Genomic DNA, 22,328 nt, shown 5'->3' with positions numbered 1-22,328 from the left:
TGCGCTACGCTAAATGCTAATAGTATTAGTTAAAACTCAAACGTTCATTAAAATACACATGCAGGGTATTGAATTAAAGCTACACTCGTTGTGAATCCAGGCAACAAGTCAGATTTTTAAAATGCTTTTCGGCGAAAGCATGAGAAGCTATTATCTGATAGCATGTAACACCACAAAAGACCCGCAGGGGACGTAAACAAAATAATTAGCATATTTGGTGCTACACAAACCGCACAATAAAATATAAAACATTCATTACCTTTGACCATCTTCTTTGTTGGCACTCCTAGATGTCCCATAATCACTATTGGGTATTTTTTCGATTAAATCGGTCCATATATAGCCTAGATATCGATCTATGTAGACTGTGTGATAAACGGAAGAAAATAGCATTTCATAACGTAACGTCATTTTTTAAAATTCAAAAAGTCGACGATAAACTTTCACAAAACACTTCGAAATACTTTTGTAATGCAACTTTAGGTATTAGTAAACGTTAATAAGCGATCAAATTAATCACGAGACAAAATGTTTTCTATAGGGCTCCATCTTGAAATGCTGTCCGTGTATTTCTCAACCAAAATATCCGGTCGGAGACCGGAAGAAATGGGCTGTCTCTTGTTCGTTTGACCAAGAAACCAATCCTAGGCAAATGACAAGACTGTTGACATCGTGTGGAAGCCGTAGGTACTGCAACCTCAGCCATATTTAATGTCTTTCGCCCATAACAATGGGTTGAAGCGGCGGATGGATATATTTTTCCACTTTCAGTGATCAGATTTTACTGCACTTTTCAATGAAACGCACGTTCTGCACGTTCTGTTAACATTACATTACATTACATTTAAGTCATTTAGCAGACGCTCTTATCCAGAGCGACTTACAACAGCCGTGATTTAACCAGTTTTATAAACGTCTGAGTGTTTTCTATCCACACATACTAATCATATGCATATATTATATTCCTGGCATGAGTAGCAGGGCGCTGAAATGTTGCGCGATTTTTAACAGAATGTTCGAAAAAGTAGAGGGTAGCCTGAAGAGGTTAAGATAATCAAGTATGTAAATGTACATAAATAATTATGTGAGTGAGAGGTGCTTCGGAGAGCGGCGATTGACAGTCGGGAGACGAGAATTACAATTTTTATATTCAGGCCAAGGGCACAACGGCCACTTTTTGGCCACGGCATGGATTTTAAGGGGCATTACGGCCAGACGGGGGAAATGGGAGACCTATTACTCACTCTGAGGCGGTTCTATTTTTATCTTCTATATTTCTCCACAGGATCTGAGCAGCAGGTTCAATGGCTCCATGCCTAAAGTGACTTATCTGGAGTGACGTACCTCTCTCTTTGTCAGACCCTCCTCTTACTAAACATTCAACAAAGAGACAGTCACACCCAGGAATCACATTCACCACGGCTTTCCTCTCAATACACGGCTCAGTAGCATAAAAGCTGCTATTGGCCTCTTTCAGCAGAAACGGTACCAAAAAGACACTGTACAGAAAAACAGGTTGAGTGCTTCCTGTGTTTGATTTAAGCCTGTTTTCACACAATGGTGGCAGCCTGATAAGTCAACGGAACTGGCTGAAGTGTTTTGTGTGTGCGTGCATTTGTCTAAGAGATACTGAAGGGAAATGTGTGAGTGTAAGATGTACTGTGTATGTCCACGTAGGTGTATTTAACGTGTGTGTGTTTATGTGCATTTTATGTATGCTGGTGTGCTTACGTCTGTCACCAACAGATACCTGTCACCACGGACTAGGGCGACACCACAGATACAAATACCCAGCTTCGTCAGTCCGCTCAAAGGCTATGTCACCATACACACTTAACTGAGCTCCACAGTGACACACTTTAACAGCTACCTGGATGGTTTGCCAGACCCTACTAGAGTTCGACCGATTAATAGGAATGGCCAATTTTCAAGTTTTCCTAACAATAGGAAATCTGTATTTTGGGGCGTCGATTTGCCGATATTTAAATAAAAAAAATATATACATTTATTTAACTAGGCAAGTCGGTTAATAAGAACACATTCTTATTTTCAATGATGGCCTAGGAACGGTGGGTTAACTGCCTCGTTCAGGGAAAGAACGACAGATTTTCACCTTGTCAGCTCGGGGGATCCAATCTTGCAACCTTACTAGTCCAACGCAATAATGACCTGCCTCTCTCTCGTTGCACTCCACAAAGAGGCTGCCTGTTACGTGAATACAGTAAGCCAAGGTAAGTTGGTAGCTAGCATTAAACTTATCTGCCATCTTAACAGAACTCCCACTGCTGCTGTTGTTGGTCATCTGCCATCTTAACAGAACTCACACTGCTGCTGTTGTTGGTCATCTGCCATCTTAACAGAACTCCCACTGCTGCTGTTGTTGGTCATCTGCCATCTTAACAGAACTCCCACTGCTGTTGTTGGTCATCTATTTTATGCTGAGGGTCCATTAAGATGCAGTAGAAAATAGAGGCATAGGGGGGAAAAGCTGGCCTGTATACATGTTTAAAGACATTGTTCCACTGAGTGATTCCATCTCTAGTTGTGGTCATTAGTGAGCTGGAATGAAGAGGAACAGAAATCACCTGGAAGCCCGGGGGAGTGATCAGGGTCTCTGCTGCCTGCCCCAGCTCACACTCCTCTCTGCACCCTTTACTAGGGGCCTTTTCATTAGGCACCAAACAGAAGACAAGTCTATTCTGGACTAGTAGCCCCTCATGTCCTCACCAGACCAGAGGCAGGTGTTCTCTAGGTAGACTGACTGAGAGCCATTGATGGCTGTTCTCTTTCAGGTCCTCATATCTCCTTAGACTCTATAAAGAACCTGCTGTGCTGGGATTGGCCAAAGGAATCTGCACTTTTCCATCAACTAACAGTGCTTGTGTGTCTGGGGCCAAAAGGCCTGATTTGATTCATTAGTGTTTTTTTTATCTGAAATGGAGCTCATGTCTCAATGCTTCACCTGACTGAAGCTTTCTGAAGCCTGTATCTCAGACACCAAAAACAAAACTTCACACACGCCTTTAAATAGGGCTACTTATTGAAAAAGCACCATTGTTTGTTCGACCAGTTACTGAAGAATAGGAGGAATAACCTCTGAGGAAGACGCTGAGATGAGATCTTGCTTCCATTCACTTTGATTCACTGTCTTGTTTAAATGTAACTCTCTGTAGTCTCTAGCGCTATAAATACGCTAGCAGCTAGCACCAAGTGGAAAGCTACTGTAATGGCCTGGGGAGAATTCTACAGATGACTGGAATGCTTGTGCTTACGCATTAAGCTGGATCAGTCATGCACCTTGTTGATTCATCTGCCCAGTGCATCCATCACTCCAAATAGTCAGCTATGTGTGCTAATGCCCAGGACCTAAGTGGACCCCTCTAATGTGCTAGGGGCCACACTGTACGACCCAGGCTATGAATGGAGTTGCAGCTCACTTCATTGTCTGACGAATCTCTGTAGGGCCTTTATCGTGTTCACTGCCTTGCGAAAGACCTTGTGAATGGATTACAACCCCAGCCCTTCCAGGCATTAGAGGAACATTACTGATGCTCTCCACTAATTTTGGATCACAAACCTCTACGCACCAACTGTCAGCACAGCAGACGTGGCGAGAGTCAAGTCACTTGACCTTGAGAAATAACAGCAACCTCCTATTATTTATTTTCCAGCTGTGTCTATAGGGGAGAGAATGAAAGCAGTGCACTCTGGGCTGGTCAGAATGTGACCGTAGTCCAACATCAGTAAGGGTTTCTGAGTGGAGAACGTGTCCATTATTGACTGTGGCAATCACTGTTCTCTTAGCAGGAACCAGCTGACAGTTGAGACATTTTACTCGATGCAGTCAGAAAGGTCCGTGTTGTAACCCACAATCATAGAAGTCACAGTGGTTTGTTTCACTGACCTCTAAAATGATAGGCTATTCTAAATATAGTTTAAGTTCAAATCCTGTGGCCGTTGGGAAAAGTCTGCTGTGTTGTTGGGAACATGAAGTTTGGCATCATTATCCTGGATGCCATCTCTTGCCATTGTACCCTTGAGCAAGGCACTTAATTCCCTAGTAATGATTTAATGAAAGCTGCACACATTGAGGGGCGCTTGTTTTGTCATAGTGGAATGTACTCAAACTTCCACACTTCCAATGTTCTTCAAGTGAAGAGTCTTATCCTAAACCTTCCTCTTGTCTCCTAAAAATAAAAACAACTTTTTCTGCCCCCTGGTCTTCCTCTGCGGAGCGTTCTCTGATTTTAGCAGACTGAATGTTTGCTAACATTAATTCAATAGAAATGGCTCTTCTGAGAATAAGATGCCATCTCTTTTTGGGACTGGGATTGTGTGACCTTTGACCTATCAGCGGCTAGACGGAATTAAAATAGGAAACTTATTCAGTGCATTGTCCTGCATGCTTGCTTTCTTGATGCAGATTTGTGGAAATATTAGAAATTGTCTGTCTGTGTTGTTCTCATATCAGACCCTCATTGCCTGAGTCGCCACTTCGGTTGTTTTTCAGATAGTTTGAAGGAGTGGAACCCCCTACAGTTGTCATTGGTCTGATAAGTGTCTGTCAGCCAGCCACAGCGTTTGATAAGACAAATCCATGGAGCTAAATGTGTAAAGTACAGAGGTCTTTGGGGACAGAAGGCTTTGACTTGGTAATGGAGTGTAAAAGTTCAAAGAGAAGCAGAATAGTATTCATGAGGTCAGTGGTGTGTTAATGCTTTGTGTCACTGTACATTCCTCTCTATCACATGGATGAACAGGCTTTAATCTGACTACCTTGTGACTTGTTCATCACTGGCAAGATGGATGGTCCACTCCCTCACCTCACACACCACATTGTTACACACAAGAACACGCACACGCTGTGTCGTCCTTCGTACATAATGAATAGCGTCTGGTTTACACCAGATTAGTTGTGTAAGGGGGATGGACCATGAGCAAACAGCATTAACCAGGAGAGGAGTAGTGTACTGACAGCTCTCCTGTACACACTTTATCTGGATTTACTGTACTGGCTACTTCTGTCTGTCTGTCTGTCTGTCTGTCTGTCTGTCTGTCTGTCTGTCTGTCTGTCTGTCTGTCTGTCTGTCTGTCTGTCTGTCTGTCTGTCTGTCTGTCTGTCTGTCTGTCTGTCTGTCTGTCTGTCTGTCTGTCTGTCTGTCTGTCTGTCTGTCTGTCTGTCTGTCTGTCTGTCTGTCTGTCTGTCTGTCTGTCTGTCTGTCTGTCTGTCTGTCTGTCTGTCTGTCTGTCTGTCTGTCTGTCTGTCTGTCTGTCTGTCTGTCTGTCTGTCTGTCTGTCTGTCTGTCTGTCTGTCTGTCTGTCTGTCTGTCTGTCTGTCTGTCTGTCTGTCTGTCTGTCTGTCTGTCTGTCTGTCTGTCTGTCTGTCTGTCTGTCTGTCTGTCTGTCTGTCTGTCTGTCTGTCTGTCTGTCTGTCTGTCTGTCTGTCTGTCTGTCTGTCTGTCTGTCTGTCTGTCTGTCTGTCTGTCTGTCTGTCTGTCTGTCTGTCTGTCTGTCTGTCTGTCTGTCTGTCTGTCTGTCTGTCTGAGCTGGAATAATGAGACAGACAGACAGACAGAGTATTGCAGCCTTTTCTCTCAGGCTGTCATCACATAGAAGCTGAGGCATCTGAGACACAGCCTGCTTCTCTCCACCCCTCACGGGGCCCTCGGCAAGGGAAAAGGAACAACTAGAATGACACTGATGGAGGAAGAGAAGCCCAACAAACGTACAGCACAGCACAGAGACGCGCAGCGCTGAGGCAGGGGGGCAGAGCAGCGGGGGCAGAGCAGCGGAGGCAGCGCAGGCAGCGCAGAGAGAGGCAGCGCAGGCAGCGCAGAGACGAGGCAGCGCAGGCAGCGCAGAGACGAGGCAGCGCAGGCAGCGCAGAGACGAGGCAGCGCAGGCAGCGCAGAGACGAGGCAGCGCAGAGACGAGGCAGCGCAGATAATATTCTACTAAAGAGGACATCAATTTAGCGTGTCGGACGCTCTCCTTCAATTGCTATGTTTATCCTCTATCTAGCTCTTTTCTTTAACTCCCAATCTCCTTTCATTTCCTCTTGAAGTTATTAAACTCTGGTTTAAATCAGATGAAACTCTATGTTTAGAAGATGAACCAAGGCATTTATCATGTCTGTAGACTGTCGTCTGGGAGAAGTCTGTAGACTGTCGTCTGGGAGAAGTCTGTAGACTGTCGTCTGGGAGAAGTCTGTAGACTGTCGTCTGGGACAGAGAGGAGAGGCTGCCAGATGGATGTTGACGAGCAGCGAGAGGTGGAGAGATGGAGGGTGCGTGGGTGGATTTGTGAGTACTGTGATGACAGTCAGTCAGTTGAGAGAAGTTCTATCAGGAATGGAGATGAAAAGGCAGACTTTCTACATAATGTTTATAGGGCAGATCTCCCAGCTGGTTTCTCTGGGTTTGAGGGAAGTCAATTCTGCACTTTATTCGACAGTTTGTCCTCTGTTTAGACCGTTGTTTACCCATCTACGCTCTTCATGACACAGAGGGAGAGAACGGGATGGTTGGTTCTCGTTGTGATGGAAATGTGGTTACATAAAGAACAGAACACGGAGAGCGAAAGAGATGATGGAAGTAAACAGAGAGAGAAATGAAGAAGGGCCTGATGAGGACAGATTCTATCAAGTCTCTTATAGAGAAGGTGAACAGAGTGAGACATTTCAAATCCTCCTGTAAACACATTAGGGATGGCTTTGTGTTGTGGAGCAGAGATGGAGAAACATTCATCAGAATGCCGTTACCCCGGCACATCCATAAATGTATGAGGCTCACTGGGTCAGTCTGTTTCTGAGCCCCCAATGCTGAATGAATGATTTACTCTTTTTATTCGATCACCATTAGCTGTTTCTGAAGCAGCCACTACTCTTCCTGGGGTCCACGTGAAACATAATACACAACATTAATAGACAGAACTACATTGATTTAAAATGAGAGTAATAGAATTAAAGAAATGTCCTGGACTGACACAACACCGAGGCATGCTTTCGCCCTACATTCATATATTACATGTTCATATAATACAAATTCTCTCTATCACTTAAACGTGTACATAGGCCTACAATTTATTAGACAGAGATGTCTATGGTGCTGTGGCTTGTCGTTTGTCCCTGTGTGTGTCCTGCATCCACGGCCTTTCCCAAGTACGTAGCCCTTCCCACTAGTGTTGTCACGCTACCAGTATCACCATACTAGGAAGTAATGAAACCAAGCGTAAAGCGGACTAAGGAAAACGGTCCTGAACAGTCAACCTGAAGTCCGGTATAGTTTATAAACTGGAACAGTGGCTTTACAGTAACATGCTATACATGTATTCATAGCTCTGGATCTGTGCTTCACAGCAAACCGTGTGGGTTTTTGGCTGACAGCCGTTCTGACCTGGAGCACCATGCGAGACGAGATGCCCCCATCCATCCTGCTAATTGGGAGACTTTTGCACATTTGTTGTTTGAGTGAAGGAAATGCTGTAAATGGAGAGGAGTAGATGTGTTCAGAAAAGAGATGTTGAGGATTATAATAAATACTGCTTTTGTCATACACGCTAGGCTTGGGCGGTACACCGTATACTGAGGTATTTGTAAATAGTCATGGGATGGTTTTTCAATACTATTCCTTAAATTAAAAATAAAATAAAAATACAACTTTTGAATATTTGTGTCTACTTGTTAAATAAATACCAGCAGTCAGCTTGTGCAGTGTGTTAGGAGATAAAGAAAATTGCGTTCTTCATTTCACCCGTCACATCATTTTTCGTTATGAAATTTACAGGTCACGTGGTGTTTGTTTACGAGCACACAATGTCGACAGACCGGAGCCTCATTGTTGTACAGCACTCACCAGGTGATCTAGTTACAGTATGGAATTCACAACTAAATGTTTGCCAGCTAGATATCTTATAACTATTAAGTTAACTGTCTAAAATATGCTAACTACTCTGCAGTTGTGCATTTGGTTTGCTAATTTAGTAGCTAGTTTGCCAACTAGCTAAGTGGTTAGCTTCTTCCAAAATCAGTTTCTGGTAACGGCAGATCATCTGCTCCTGGATCAAGAGCCTTGCTGTCTATTTGTTTTGTGTGTGCCACAAACATTTGTGTCTAACTTTATGAGCATTTAGTTAGCATTCTCTATGGGATTTTACTTTGTTAGCATTACTAACCTTCGGATTACAAAGGCTGTGGCTTTTGAATATAGCGCCCCTTGTGTTTATTGCCGGTATTCAAGGTCAGTATGATGATTTAAATACTGCCCAAGCCTAACACAAGCAAAACACACACCCATTAGTCCAAATGTGCACTTCACGTTTCCATATTCGAAAACTCATGTAATTTACGGTGTCAACATTCATGATCACTATGTTTGATCCACAGTTACAAGGATGACATTTTATACCCTGGGTTGTCCTGAACAGAATTAGCCGCGGAACACGCGCTTGAATGCTCTCATGACTCAATTCTATGCGTACCAAAATGACAATCTGTCTGAAGTGCCTTTTGAATAACGAATACTGTACCATGTTATTTTAGAACTGAGCAAACCATGTTGGCCATAGAATAAGCTTATAAAACAATGACACCTGACCCAGATTGCGATTTAATAATGGACTGCTTTTGGATGGCGTTAACAACAGTAATTGTGTGATGGTGGGGATGCAGGGCTGTGTTCCAAACAAGTGTGCTTGCTTCAGTTCCTCATTGGCAAGCTAGATGATCCTCAACAAAGGACCTTATAGTTGAAGGCTCTTTCCTTGAGTCATAAAAGTGCCTTGAAATACCTTGTTAATGTATCCGGAGTACTTTCAGATTTCGTTATTGACAAATGCATGTAAAATGCACAAAGTCAGCAGTGTAATGTTTGGATTCATTCTTGGCAGGTTAACTGTTGTCTTCACCTTTTGGTCTGCTAATTTCCCCATAATTCCCAGTGTTCTTTTTCAATTGCTACCATGGTCATGCATATGCTTTTTATAGTTCTATACGTAGTGGCGCATATACAAGCGATTGAGTAATGCAATCAACTCGTATTAAGGATTTGATTCAAAAAGGGTCTTAGAATTTAATCTTTAGTCTAATAAAATGTAAGACCCTTAAACTATTTTTGAGTCAAATCCTTAATACGAGTTGATTGCATTACTCAATCGCTTGTATATTCGCCACTACGTATTCATTATATATCAGTGAAAAAACACATTTAGTCTAAAGTTGAACTGGCAATATATTGGCATGCATAAGGAACACATCTAAGATGTTCATCCTAGAGCTTGTTGTGTTTTTTCTTGGGAAGAATGAATTACGACACAGAAAACTCGTGTTGAACATGCTTGATACGACTGTGAAGTCCCAGAGGACATCAGAGCGCAAAGTAGGCTCCAAATGGATTTGTCGGTCTTGGATTCAGATAGCGAGATGGACACAGTCTGTCCAGCCAAGGGGTGTGGTGTGTGTTCACTCTGCTCTCTGTTGACAACTCCATTGTGTCCTCCTCCCAGAGCGCTAAGAACCTTGGCGTGATCCTGGACAACACCCTGTCGTTCTCAACTAACATCAAGGCGGTGGCCCATTCCTGTAGGTTCATGCTCTACAACATTCGCAGAGTACGACCCTGCCTCACACAGGAAGCGGCGCAGGTCCTAATCCAGGCACTTGTCATCTCCCGTCTGGATTACTGCAACTCGCTGTTGGCTGGGCTCCCTGCCTGTGCCATTAAACCCCTACAACTCATCCAGAACGCCGCAGCCCGTCTGGTGTTCAACCTTCCCAAGTTCTCTCACGTCACCCCGCTCCTCCGTTCTCTCCACTGGCTTCCAGTTGAAGCTCGCATCCGCTACAAGACCATGGTGCTTGCTTACGGAGCTGTGAGGGGAACGTCACCTCAGTACCTCCAGGCTCTGATCAGGCCCTACACCCAAACAAGGGCACTGCGTTCATCCACCTCTGGCCTGCTCGCCTCCCTACCACTGAGGAAGTACAGTTCCCGCTCAGCCCAGTCAAAACTGTTCGCTGCTCTGGCCCCCCAATGGTGGAACAAACTCCCTCCTCTTTAAGGAATACCTAGGATAGGATAAGTAATCCTTCTCACCCCCCCCCCCTTTAAGATTTAGATGCACTATTGTAAAGTGACTGTTCCACTGGATGTCATAAGGTGAATGCACCAATTTGTAAGTCGCTCTGGATAAGAGCGTCTGCTAAATGACTTAAATGTAAATGTAAATGGTGTGCGAGTGAGCCAAGATACTGGGCGGGCTCCTATTGCAGCTATTGAGATGGGTACAGAGGCTAATCCCAAACCGCCAACAAAGTGTTGTTGTGAATTTTGTATGGTCTGTTGGAACCTAGGCAGAGGAAGTCCTCCTGCACATTTTAGGCAGCCTGCCAGCCCACAGAGTAAAACCAACTATCCAGTTAGGTATTGTAAGTCTTGTCCAGAAGTGGTCATACAATGCAGAGATCTTTGGGGTTGTGCAGACCGTCTCAGTTCTGCTTCTCCTGAAACGTAGGATGTTGGTTATGGGGTGTTTAATAGTTTCTATATTCCTTTGAGATGGCGATATAGGTTACTTTTCTTTGATGTATACAGAGTGTTAGACTGAGTTTAATGACTCCTGTGAAGACACATGCGGGGTGCATATGGCTAAGTGTGTGTCTGTGTGCTATGAAAAGTCATTGCTTTGTCACAACATGACCTTACCATTGGTATGCTAATGTTGGGTGCTGTAAACTGAGATGCTAATACAGTTCATTTTCAAATTGCTTGTGAAACCAGTTGCTTGAAAGTTGTTTTGCTTTAACTTAAATTGTTCTTGAAAAATATTTAAATTCTGCTTCTTTTGTTTTCTCTCAAATGGAGGGGAGTTAGAGTTTTACTACAAATGCACTGTTTTTATGGTAATCTGACTGACTTGATATAACCACATCTGAAGTTGCTATTGACTAATCCAATCAGATAAAGACTGTTTTATGTTAATTGAAATGTCAATTAATCTGTAATGTACGATATATATATCTAAAAGTATGTGGATGCCCCTTCAAATGAGTGGATTTGGCTATTTCAGCCACACCAGTTGCTGACAATGTGTAAAATCTAACACACAGCCATGCAATCTCCGGAGACAAACATTGGCAGTAGAATGGCACATACTGAAGAGCACAGTGATTTTCAACATGACACCTTCATGGGGCGGCAGGGTAGCCTAGTGGTTAGAGCGTTGGACTAGTAACCGGAAGTATTCAAGTTCAAACCCCCGAGCTGACAAGGTACAATTCTGTCGTTCTGCCCCTGAACAGGCAGTTCCTAGGCCGTCATGGAAATTAGAATTTGGTCTTAACTGACTTGCCTAGTTAAATAAAGGTAAAATAAATAAATAAATATCACCTTTCCAACAAGTTAGTTTCATCAAATTTCTGCCCTGCTAGAGCTGCCCTGGTCAACTGTAAGTGGTGTTATTGTAAAGTGGAAATGTCCTGAAGCAACAACGCGAAGTGGTAGGCCACACAAGCTCACAGAACGGGACCGCCGAGTGCTGAAGCGCGTAGTGCTTAAAAATGGTTTGTCCTTAGTTGCAACGCTCACTACAGAGTTCCAAACTGCCTCTGGAAGCAAGGTCAGCACAAGAACTGTTCGTTGGGAGCTTCATGAAATGGGTTTCCATGGCCGAGCAGCCACACAGAAGCCTAAGATCACCATGTGTAATGCCAAGCGTCGGCTGGAGCGGTGTAAAGCTCGCCGCTGTTGGACTCTGGAGCAGTGGAAATGCCTTCTCTGGAGTGATGAATCAGACTTCACCACCTGGCAGTCCGGCCTCTAGGCCCCTAGGTCCAGTGAAGAGATCTTAACGCTACAACAATCTAACGATTCTGTGCTTCCAACTTTGTGGCAACAGTTTGGGGTAGGCCCTTTTCTCTTTCAGCATACACACAAAGCGAGGTCCATACAAAAATGGTTTGTCAAGATCAGTGTGGAAGAACTTGACTGGCCTGCACAGAGCACTCACCTCAACACCATCAAACACCTTTGGGATTAAATGGAAAGGCCACTGTGAGCCCGGTCTAATCGCCCAGAATCAGTGCCCAACCTCACAAAGGCTCTTGTGGCTGAATGGAAGCAAGTCCCTGCAGCAATGTTCCAAAATCTAGTGGAAAGCCTTCCCAGAAGAGTGGAAGCTGTTATAGCAGCAAAGAAGGGACCAACTCCATATTAAAGCCCATAATTTTGGAATGAGGTGTTCAAGCAGGTGTCCACATACTTTTGCTCATGTAGGGTACCTTCAGTTAAGTGTTTGCTCATATAAAGAATGGAGAATTCCTTTCTAGCTTGCTTGCAGGAAAGGTGTTACCTAAGGGCATTTGCATGTCTAAGGAAGTCAATTCTACCTGCCAAAAGGACACTGATTGTACCCCACAAAAGGAGTACTGATTGGAAGCCAGTGACCAATTTCCTTCTTCAGTTCATCATTTATTCTCTTGAGATGTGTTTTTGGTTTCAAAGACCATATAAGGCCTCCTTTCACTTGACGTGTGTGTGTGTGTGTGTGTGTGTGTGTGTGTGTGTGTGTGTGTGTGTGTGTGTGTGTGTGTGTGTGTGTGTGTGTGTGTGTGTGTGTGTGTGTGTGTGTGTGTGTGTGTGTGTGTGTGTGTGTGTGTGTGTGTGTGTGTGTGTGTGTGTGTGTGTGTGTGTGTGTGTGTTCACACGCCTGCATCTGCTCTTAATCGCTGTACATGTGTCATCTAATAGTACTTTCTAGAGAATTACATGTACTGTGTTTTATACTCAGATTTTTCAGGGGGTGCTGCAGCGACTATGCTGAGTCCTGTGTGTTCTACTGCAGATTGATGCGTCTTTCCTGAGCCATGTGTGTTGTACTGCAGATACATTTGAAGTGGGAAGTTTACATACACGTAGGTTGGAGTCATTAACTTGTTTTTCAACACCTTCACAAATGTCTTGTAAACAAACTATAGTTTTTTTGCAGTTGGTTAGGACATCTACTTTGTGCATGACACAAGTACTGCTTTAGACAGTATTTCACTATCACAATTCCAGTGGGTCAGAAGTTTACGTACACTAAGTTTACTGTGCCTTTAAACAGCTTGGACAATTCCATAAAATGATGTCATGGCTTTAGAAGCTTCTGATAGGCTAGTTTAAATAATTTGAGTCAATTGGAGGTGTACCTGTGGATGTATTTCAAGGCCTACCTTCAAACTCAGTGCCTCTTTGCTTGACATCATGGGAAAATCAAAAGAAATCAGCCAAGACCTCAGCAAACAAATTGTAGACCTCCACAAGTCTGGTTCATCCTTGGGAGCAATTTCCAAACACCTGAAGCTACCACATTCATCTGTACAAACAATAGTATGCAAGTATAAACACCATGGGACCATGCAGCCATCACACCACTCAAGAAGGAGACGAGTTCTGCCTCCTAGAGATGAATGTGCTTTGGTGCGAAAGTGCAAATCAATCCCAGAACAACAGCAAAGGACCTTGAGAAGATCCTGAAGGAAACCGGTACAAAAGTATCTATATCCACAGTAAAATGAGTCCGATATCGACATAACCTAAAAGGACACTCAGCAAGGATGAAGCCATTGCTCCAAAACCAACATAAAAAACTTCACGTGGGGTCAAAGATCGTACTTTTTGGAGAAATGTCCTCTGGTCGGATGAAACAAAATATAACTATTTGGCCATAATGACCATCGTAATGTTTGGAGGAAAAGTGGGAGGCTTGCAAGCCAAAGAACACCATCCCGACTGTGAAGCATGGGGGTGGCAGCATCATGTTGTGGGAGTGTTATGCTGCAGCACTTGCCAAAATAGATGGAATAATGAGACAGGAAGATTATGTGGATATATTGAAGCAACATCAAGACATCAGTCAGGAAGTTAAAGCTTGGTCACAACATGATGCTGCCACCCCCGTGCTTCGCGGTTGGGATGGTGTTCTTCAGCTTGCAAGCGTCCCCCTTTTTGCTACAAACATCACCATGGTCATTATGGCCAAACAGTTCTATTTTTGTTACATCAGACCAGAGGACATTTCTCCAAAAAGTACAGTCTTTGTTCTATGAGTGTCATCTGATGAAGGTCATCATAGGTTAGTGAGACATTTTATCTCTATTTGTACTTTTTGTGACTCTCTTTGGCTGGAAAAATGGCTGTTTTCTGTGGCTTGGTGGTGACCTAACATAATCATTTGTGGTGCTTTCGCCGTAAAACCTATTTGAAATCGGACACTGTGGTGGGATTAACAACTAGATTACCTTTAAAACGGTATAAGATACATATAGGCTTGAGGAATTTTAATTATGATATTTCTGTTTCGAATTTGATGCCCTACACTTTCACTGGCTGTTGTCATATCATCCCGTTAACGGGATTGCAGCCCTAAGAAGTTTTAACAAGAAATGTGTCGAGTGGTTGAAAAACAAATTCTAATGACTCCAACCTAAGTGTATGTGAACTTCCGATTTCAATTGTATGTTTTTCAGTGTGTTCTTCTGCAGATAGGTCTGCAGATAGGTCTGTCCTGTGTTATACTGCAGAACTGAGATGGATCTCTCTGACACAGACCAGTCTGCTATTCTATATTTTCAGATATTTTTTGTCTGACAATAAAGTCTAGCAAAACCAGTGTAAACTTAGATAATTTATGCATTTTTCATGAGAACCGGGCTTGTCTCTCCCTGACCCTGTTCAGTATTATACATAACACACGTCCAGTTAGAGAAGTGGAAATCCCTGATATATTAGGCTCGGAACACAATTGAATTAGTTTATTGTTTCCTGGGATTTTGGGGCAATATCCACATTGATATTGTTTCTATAATTCATCAGCCACTACTCTCCTTATTGCTTTATTCTCTGGATCAGGGGTTCTTCGACATGTTCATCCTGGGTCCCAAATTAGAAATTCTGTGATTTCCTGGGACCCAAGCTTATGAAAACATGCAACTGTACGGAATTATCAGTACATTTATTTGTCCTTATGCCTAAAACAAATGCAATAAATACAAAAACAAATGTCAATTAAATTAAATACCCATATACAGTGGGGAGAACAAGTATTTGATATACTGCCAATTTTGCAGGTTTTCCTACTTACAAAGCATGTAGAGGTCTGTAATTTTTAACATAGGTACACTTCAACTGTGAGAGACTGAATCGAAAACAAAAATCCAGAATTTTTAAAGAAATTAATTTACAGTGTTGAAAAAAAGGTATTGGTTGGAACTGTTGCTTTTAAAATGCAACAAATCCTGTTTTATTCTGAACTTGAAGAAACTGATCACATCACACAGATGTTGACCAGAAAACACACACAGTCCTAATGAGAGGGGTGTGGCGGGTTGAACAAGCAGGTCTAGTCAGTGCAACCCTGAGGTGAGTCTGTTTCTGTACTTGTTTTTTAAGTAATCTAGAGTTGAGAACTCTGACTCACATACGTATGTGGTGCCAAACTGGAAACCAGAACATCTACTGTTTTCCCAGTCACGCAGGAGTCCGCTTCCTGTTGTAGATGAGCAACCCAGAACTATGAGTGTTTGCCTCAAAAAGCCTATTGCTTCAATCAGTTTATTCCACTATATATACTCCCAATATATTTCAATCAGATTATTCCACTTGTATTTAAACAGCAACAATTCCAACCTAGACTTGTTTTCAACAATAATTTCTACAGTAAGCTGTACAGTAGGCCTACATTTTTGTAGTGTAGCTAGCTATTAGCTGTGTAGAAGGGGATTGTTTGAAAGAAAAACTCCCATCTACTATGAGAGAGTACTCCCTTATTTCTGCTCATCACCTGTTATAAAATGATGACAATTCCTTGCTTGCTGACTTGCTCTCCACTGTCGAAGCACCGTTTCCTGAAACATTCTGTCCTGATCTGAAAGAACTTCCTGGGTTTACTGTCATGCTATGGATGTTTTGTCAGGACGTGTTGTTTTAATTTGTTTTGAGACTCATTAATAAGCACTCCCCCGCACAAAACACATTAAGCACTCCCCCGCACAAAACACATTAATAAGCACTCCCCCGCACAAAACACATTGTTTGTGCTCTTCAATAAAACTGCAGGAAAAATATCTGGTAATCCGCAAAGCACACAGGCTTCTCCCTCCCACCCGCGCAGCTGCCAAACCGAGCAGAGACACCACTGCTAAGCTGAGAGCACAGTTGCACTTGGCCAATTCATGAAATAATTATATGTTTAGTCTGACACGTCGCGATGCCACATCGACCGGTTCTTTAAAGGCTCCTCTGAAAGACGCTACCCATCTGTGGGAGGAATAGAACTGGTTTTAGGAAGGGACTTTCTGCTTGGAGCTGTTGGACAGATTGGCTCATTGCTATTTTGGAGCCTGTAGTCACTCTAGATAATAGACTTCTATGAAGAGTGTATGGTGGGTTCATAACTAATGGTAGTCACTTTAGATACCACACAATCTTCATAGAGGTCTAGTATCTAGAGTGACTACCATTCATTATGAACCCACCACACACTCTTCATAGAAGTCTAGTATCTAAAGTGACTACCATTAGTTATGAACCCACACACTCTTCATAGAAGTCTAAGTTCATAACTAATGGTAGTCACTTTAGATACTGGACTTCTATGAAGAGTGTGTGGTGGGTTCATAACTCACAGGGGTCTTTGTGTGTTTAATTCTATCTTGGTTCCTCTCAGGACAGAAATATACTGGGATAGAAATTAAACCGCTAAATTAGAAGAGACCAGAAAAGATGTTCAGAAACTGTTATTGGTTCTGAGATGCTCCATAGTGTCCCCACTGTCTAAAGACCTGAACAGAGAGACAGGATCTGGAGATTCTGACATAGTGTTAAGTTGTAGGGCTCTCTAAAGTGTTTCCTTCAAGAAGTGAAGTATGTTAACTCCGGACTTTGTTAGATCCTGAACATATGGTTTCTTATGGTTGAATAGAGTTGTATTTCCACAGTCTAAATAAAACAGTTTATACTTCTCCGGAGTCAGTCTGTGGCATACATTTCTCTCCTTGTAGTTGTCTCTTCACATATTACATTTTTGTAGCCTATGTACTCTGCTCTGTGGATATATTGTGAATGTGTTAAACAATAGTGTCTAACTCTAGATTAATCTGGTTGAACATGTCTGCTTGTTGTGTTTCTGTTGTGGTTTATAGATCTATGGTCCATCTGGTTTAACACGGCTGCTTGTTGTTTCTGTTGGGGTTTATAGATCTATGGTCCATCTGGTTGAACGTGTCTGCTTGTTGTGTTTCTGTTGTGGTTTATAGATCTATGGTCCATCTGGTTTAACGTGGCTGCTTGTTGTTTCTGTTGTGGTTTATAGATCTATGGTCCATCTGGTTGAACGTGTCTGCTTGTTGTGTTTCTGTTGTGGTTTATAGATCTATGGTCCATCTGGTTGAACGTGTCTGCTTGTTGTGTTTCTGTTGGGGTTTATAGATCTATGGTCCATCTGGTTGAACGTGTCTGCTTGTTGTGTTTCTGTTGGGGTTTATAGATCTATGGTCCATCTGGTTGAACGTGTCTGCTTGTTGTGTTTCTGTTGTGGTTTATAGATCTATGGTCCATCTGGTTGAACGTGTCTGGTTGTTGTGTTTCTGTTGTGGTTTATAGATCTATGGTCCATCTGGTTTAACGTGGCTGCTTGTTGTTTCTGTTGTGGTTTATAGATCTATGGTCCATCTGGTTGAACATGGCTGCTTGTTGTGTTTCAGGACTGAACCCGTTGTCCTTTGACCCGTCCTCCAACAACGAACCCCTGCAGTTCAGCAACTCAAACGTGCCGCTGGTGTCAGACTGTCCCCTGGAGAACGGAGCTGAGAAGAGCATTAAGAGGAAGAGACCCAGCCTGCCCCCAGGTACTATAGTACAGTCATATTACTGCAGTATATAAGAAGTACATAACACTGCACAGCTCTGCCTCCAGGTACTATAGTACAGTCATATTACTGTTGTTTATAATAAGTACATAACGCTACACAGCTCTACCTCGAGGTACTATATTACTCTCATATTACTGCGGTATATAAGAAGTACATAACACTACACAGCTCTACCTCCAGGTTCTATATTACTCTCATATTACTGCGGTATATAAGAAGTACATAACACTACACAGCTCTACCTCCAGGTTCTATATTACTCTCATATTACTGCGGTATATAAGAAGTACATAACACTACACAGCTCTACCTCCAGGTTCTATATTACTCTCATATTACTGCGGTATATAAGAAGTACATAACACTGCACAGCTCTGGCTCCAGGTACTATATTACTCTCATATTACTGCGGTATATAAGAAGTACATAACACTGCACAGCTCTACCTCCAGGTTCTATATTACTCTCATATTACTGCGGTATATAAGAAGTACATAACGCTACACAGCTCTGGCTCCAGGTACTATAGTACAGTCATATTACTGTTGTTTATAATAAGTACATAACGCTACACAGCTCTACCTCGAGGTACTATATTACTCTCATATTACTGCGGTATATAAGAAGTACATAACACTGCACAGCTCTACCTCCAGGTTCTATATTACTCTCATATTACTGCGGTATATAAGAAGTACATAACACTGCACAGCTCTGGCTCCAGGTACTATATTACTCTCATATTACTGCGGTATATAAGAAGTACATAACACTGCACAGCTCTACCTCCAGGTTCTATATTACTCTCATATTACTGCGGTATATAAGAAGTACATAACGCTACACAGCTCTGGCTCCAGGTACTATATTACTCTCATATTACTGCGGTATATAAGAAGTACATAATTCTACACAGCTCTACCTCCAGGTTCTATATTACTCTCATATTACTGCGGTATATAAGAAGTACATAATTCTACACAGCTCTGCCTCCAGGTACTATACTTTCCTACCAAGCAAAAAGGCAGTAACCACTCATAGCGTGGAACTGAGAGAAATTGCTTTATTTACCTTGGTTTCACAGTAACTTTATGCAGTTACTGCTAACATGACCCCCATTTTATCCAAAACACAATACAATAGAGGCAGGATACTTGTCCACATGATTACGCATGTATTTAATGTAGCAAAAATGACATTATCTAGTTTTCGACCAAATCAGCAGTTACTTCCTTTTTGCTTGGTAGGGCAGTATAGTACTGTCATATTACTGCAGTATATAAGAAGTACATAACACTACACAGCTCTTCCTCCAGGTACAATAAAATACTGTTACAATTGAGGTGTACATCAGTTGTACCTATGCATTTTATACTATGAAACTGGGAGAATCATTTAAAGTGAGGTCAACTTGGTAAAATGTCATGTTTTCCATCCTGAGGGCCTTATTGCCAGTTAGTCCTGTGTGGAGGTCAGGCCTGTCTGTCTAAAGCTGCAGGATTGTGGTCTGCTGGGATTGCAGCTCTCACACCTTAGCCTGGCTGTTACCATGCCTACAGCACCTGCCAATCAATGCTCAGAAATGCCTTCAGGCATCTCTCACGGAGTGATCTGTCACACGGAGGGTAATGTGCTGAGAGGAAGTGTGCGTGCGTGCGCCCCCGCTTTCATGTGTGTGTTGTTGACTTTTTCATTACTAAATGAGGCCTAGTTTTAATCAGTGGCTGTGCATTCTAATTAAAGAATGTCTCTAATTAATTGCATTATGACAAGTAGAATGAGACGGGCCTTAAGACAGAGGTGTTGCTGTGTGTTTTCTGCTGTCTTGGTGACCTTAATTGGTCAGGATTAATTGTCAGTGTTGTTAAACCACTCTTTTTATCATTCGTCTTTGTGCAAAATTTTCAAAAAATGACCCTTTCTCGTGAGTTTCAGTTCTCACTAATTAATATTATTCTGAATTATTCTGTGTTGTTACCAACCCAGAGCTAGACATGAAGACCTTGAGTAGGTTTAGATTGATGGAGGTACATAAGGACACGTTCGATTTGTATTTAATAAACATGGTGTTTGTGCAGAACAATGTCAGTCTCTGAACAGTTGCACTGAAATTGACTAGAGGGACAGATAACCTGAGGAGAATCAACACACTTCAATGCTCTCTTGCCTCAGCATATGCTCTAGTGTGTTGCGTGTTCAGGCATTCATGGTATAATTTACTGACAGGTTAACTTGACCCTTGAAGTTTTTTATCCTAAGTTCACTTACGAAGACGAAGAAAGAAACCACGAACGGGGATGAGATCTTATGGTCATTTAAGGGACAGTATTCTCAATTTCAGTCTGAGACATCTAACAGACCTCGAAAAGCTCTGTTTTAATGAATGTAGCCTATTGAAAGGGTGAATGACCGATAAACCTTGGATAGAGTGTCAGTCTTGTCCTGTAAATATACGCACAGAGAGACACATAAAATATTGGCTCACATGTAAGTGCTCGTCATTGTGAAAACCTGTGTGAATGACCGTGTCCCAATATCCGTAATTGCGTTGTAAATAGTAGGCTGATTGGGTGTACGTAAATGGAACGTTTCATAGTACATGACATGTCAGTCTGCCTGGTTTTCTGAGTGCATGTTTGTTTAAGAGACTGTGTAATGTCACTGCTCAGATGAAAGCCAGTCAGAGAACTTTAGACCAAAGCCACTGCACACAAATCTAATACACTATTTCCCTTTGGAGGGGAGAGCACTCATTGTTTTACGGTGTCTTAGAGAGAGATAAAAAGATAGTGACTAATCAAAGTATGGTGTTTTTAACATCCTTACACGTTAAAACCTCACGCTGTGTGCTGGTTTAGACGTGTTACACCTCACAAACCCTCAAGAGTGGCTCTGTCTACGTGCACCTGCTTAGCAACAGAACATTAGATAATGATGACTTACCATTAACGACAGAGCCGGGGTCCCTCAGCCTTTCAGAACACTGCCATTATATCTATTATTGCTGTGTTACATTAATCTGCTCCCTAATGGAAAACCTGTTAAATGGGGACAATCTGCTGCATCTGGAGCTGGGTACATTTAGTGGCTTTAATGTTCTCTAGCATCACAAGAACCAGTCCAGTCCTCCAGCTCTGTGAGAAGATGGAGCACGGACTAATTAGCAGCCATGTGGATTTACCCTCGTTAAGGAATTCTAATGGATATATTCATCTCGTTAGACGCAGAAACACGCACACTCAGCATCACCGTTCCTCTGGTGATGGGGGGGATAATGTATGCAGTGAGAGATTCCCAAGACGCAAACAGTGATGTTTAAAGGATGTTTACTCTGTGTAGTAAAGTTTAAACCACTAAACTTCTAAATGTCTCAAACAAGCAGCAGAAGTGGTAACTTACATTAGCAATGGGTGTCCTAACAGACACTGCAACTGTCTTTAGTTTTAATGGCTTTGACACTCTATTAATAGCCTATCAGCTGGGGAAAACTGAATTCATGCCCGCTCAACACCTTGTAATTCATGCAATAACTAAAACATGTTTTGCTTTTATGACGACATTGTATTAATAAGTCAACACTGGGAAAACCTGGAAAGTTAAAAAGTGCAAAGAGAATCCTGCCTACTCAACACTTTGTTAGAGAATACCCAACACAATGTTGGCTTATGGTGTTCTATTTAGGGCGGTATGAAAGGAAATGCAGAGTTAATTCATTGTCTTTGTCTTGGCCCTGGTAGAATGGAGCCATTATGTCTTGGCCCTGGTAGAATGGAGCCATTATGTCTTGGGCCTGGTAGAATGGAGCCATTATGTCTTGGGCCTGGTAGAATGGAGCCATTATGTCTTGGGCCTGGTAGAATGGAGCCATTATGTCTTGGGCCTGGTAGAATGGAGCCATTATGTCTTGGGCCTGGTAGAATGGAGCCATTATGTCTTGGGCCTGGTAGAATGGGGTCATTATGTCTTGGGCCTGGTAGAATGGAGCCATTATTTCTTGGGCCTGGTAGAATGGAGTCATTATGTCTTGGGCCTGGTAGAATGGAATCAGTAAATATTTCAGCACATTAGCTTGCTTTCATTAGCATACTCGCTAAGATTTGTATATAGCTTTGCCTTGTAAAGTTGAGGATGCATTCGTCCATGGCAAGGAAATCTGGCATTTAAACATCACATAAGCTGAGCCACAGTGTGCCATGCTGCATGGCTGTTCTTCATGTTGTCTTTATATAACCAACCAAAGACCAAGATGGTTTTGCCTACTTGGACTGTACAGCTGTTGGGGATGGCCAAGATGGTATAGCCTACTTGTACTGTACAGCTGTTGGGGATGGCCAAGATGGTATAGCCTACTTGTACTGTATAGCTGTGGGGGATGGCCAAGATGGTTTTGCCTACTTATACAGTACAGCTGTGGGGGATGGCC

At 42.6% G+C, this 22,328-nt stretch overlaps 1 protein-coding gene across 3 annotated transcripts in view; it reads left to right on the top strand.

Annotated features, from left to right (window-relative positions):
* Nucleotides 1-22,328, top strand: part of LOC123993582 (ecto-NOX disulfide-thiol exchanger 2-like) — a 345,502-nt gene that overhangs the window by 187,328 nt on the left and 135,846 nt on the right. For all 3 annotated transcript variants that reach the window (XM_046295899.1, XM_046295898.1, XM_046295900.1), the window contains one exon: nucleotides 17,738-17,881. In XM_046295899.1, coding sequence (XP_046151855.1) covers nucleotides 17,738-17,881 — 144 coding nt within the window. The remainder of the gene's footprint in view (nucleotides 1-17,737; nucleotides 17,882-22,328) is intronic.

This window comes from Oncorhynchus gorbuscha, linkage group LG13 (assembly GCF_021184085.1).
Source record: "Oncorhynchus gorbuscha isolate QuinsamMale2020 ecotype Even-year linkage group LG13, OgorEven_v1.0, whole genome shotgun sequence".
NCBI classification, from domain to species: domain Eukaryota; kingdom Metazoa; phylum Chordata; class Actinopteri; order Salmoniformes; family Salmonidae; genus Oncorhynchus; species Oncorhynchus gorbuscha.
The sequence above is the reverse complement of the archived record's forward strand: the minus strand, read 5'-3'. Positions and strand labels throughout refer to the sequence as shown.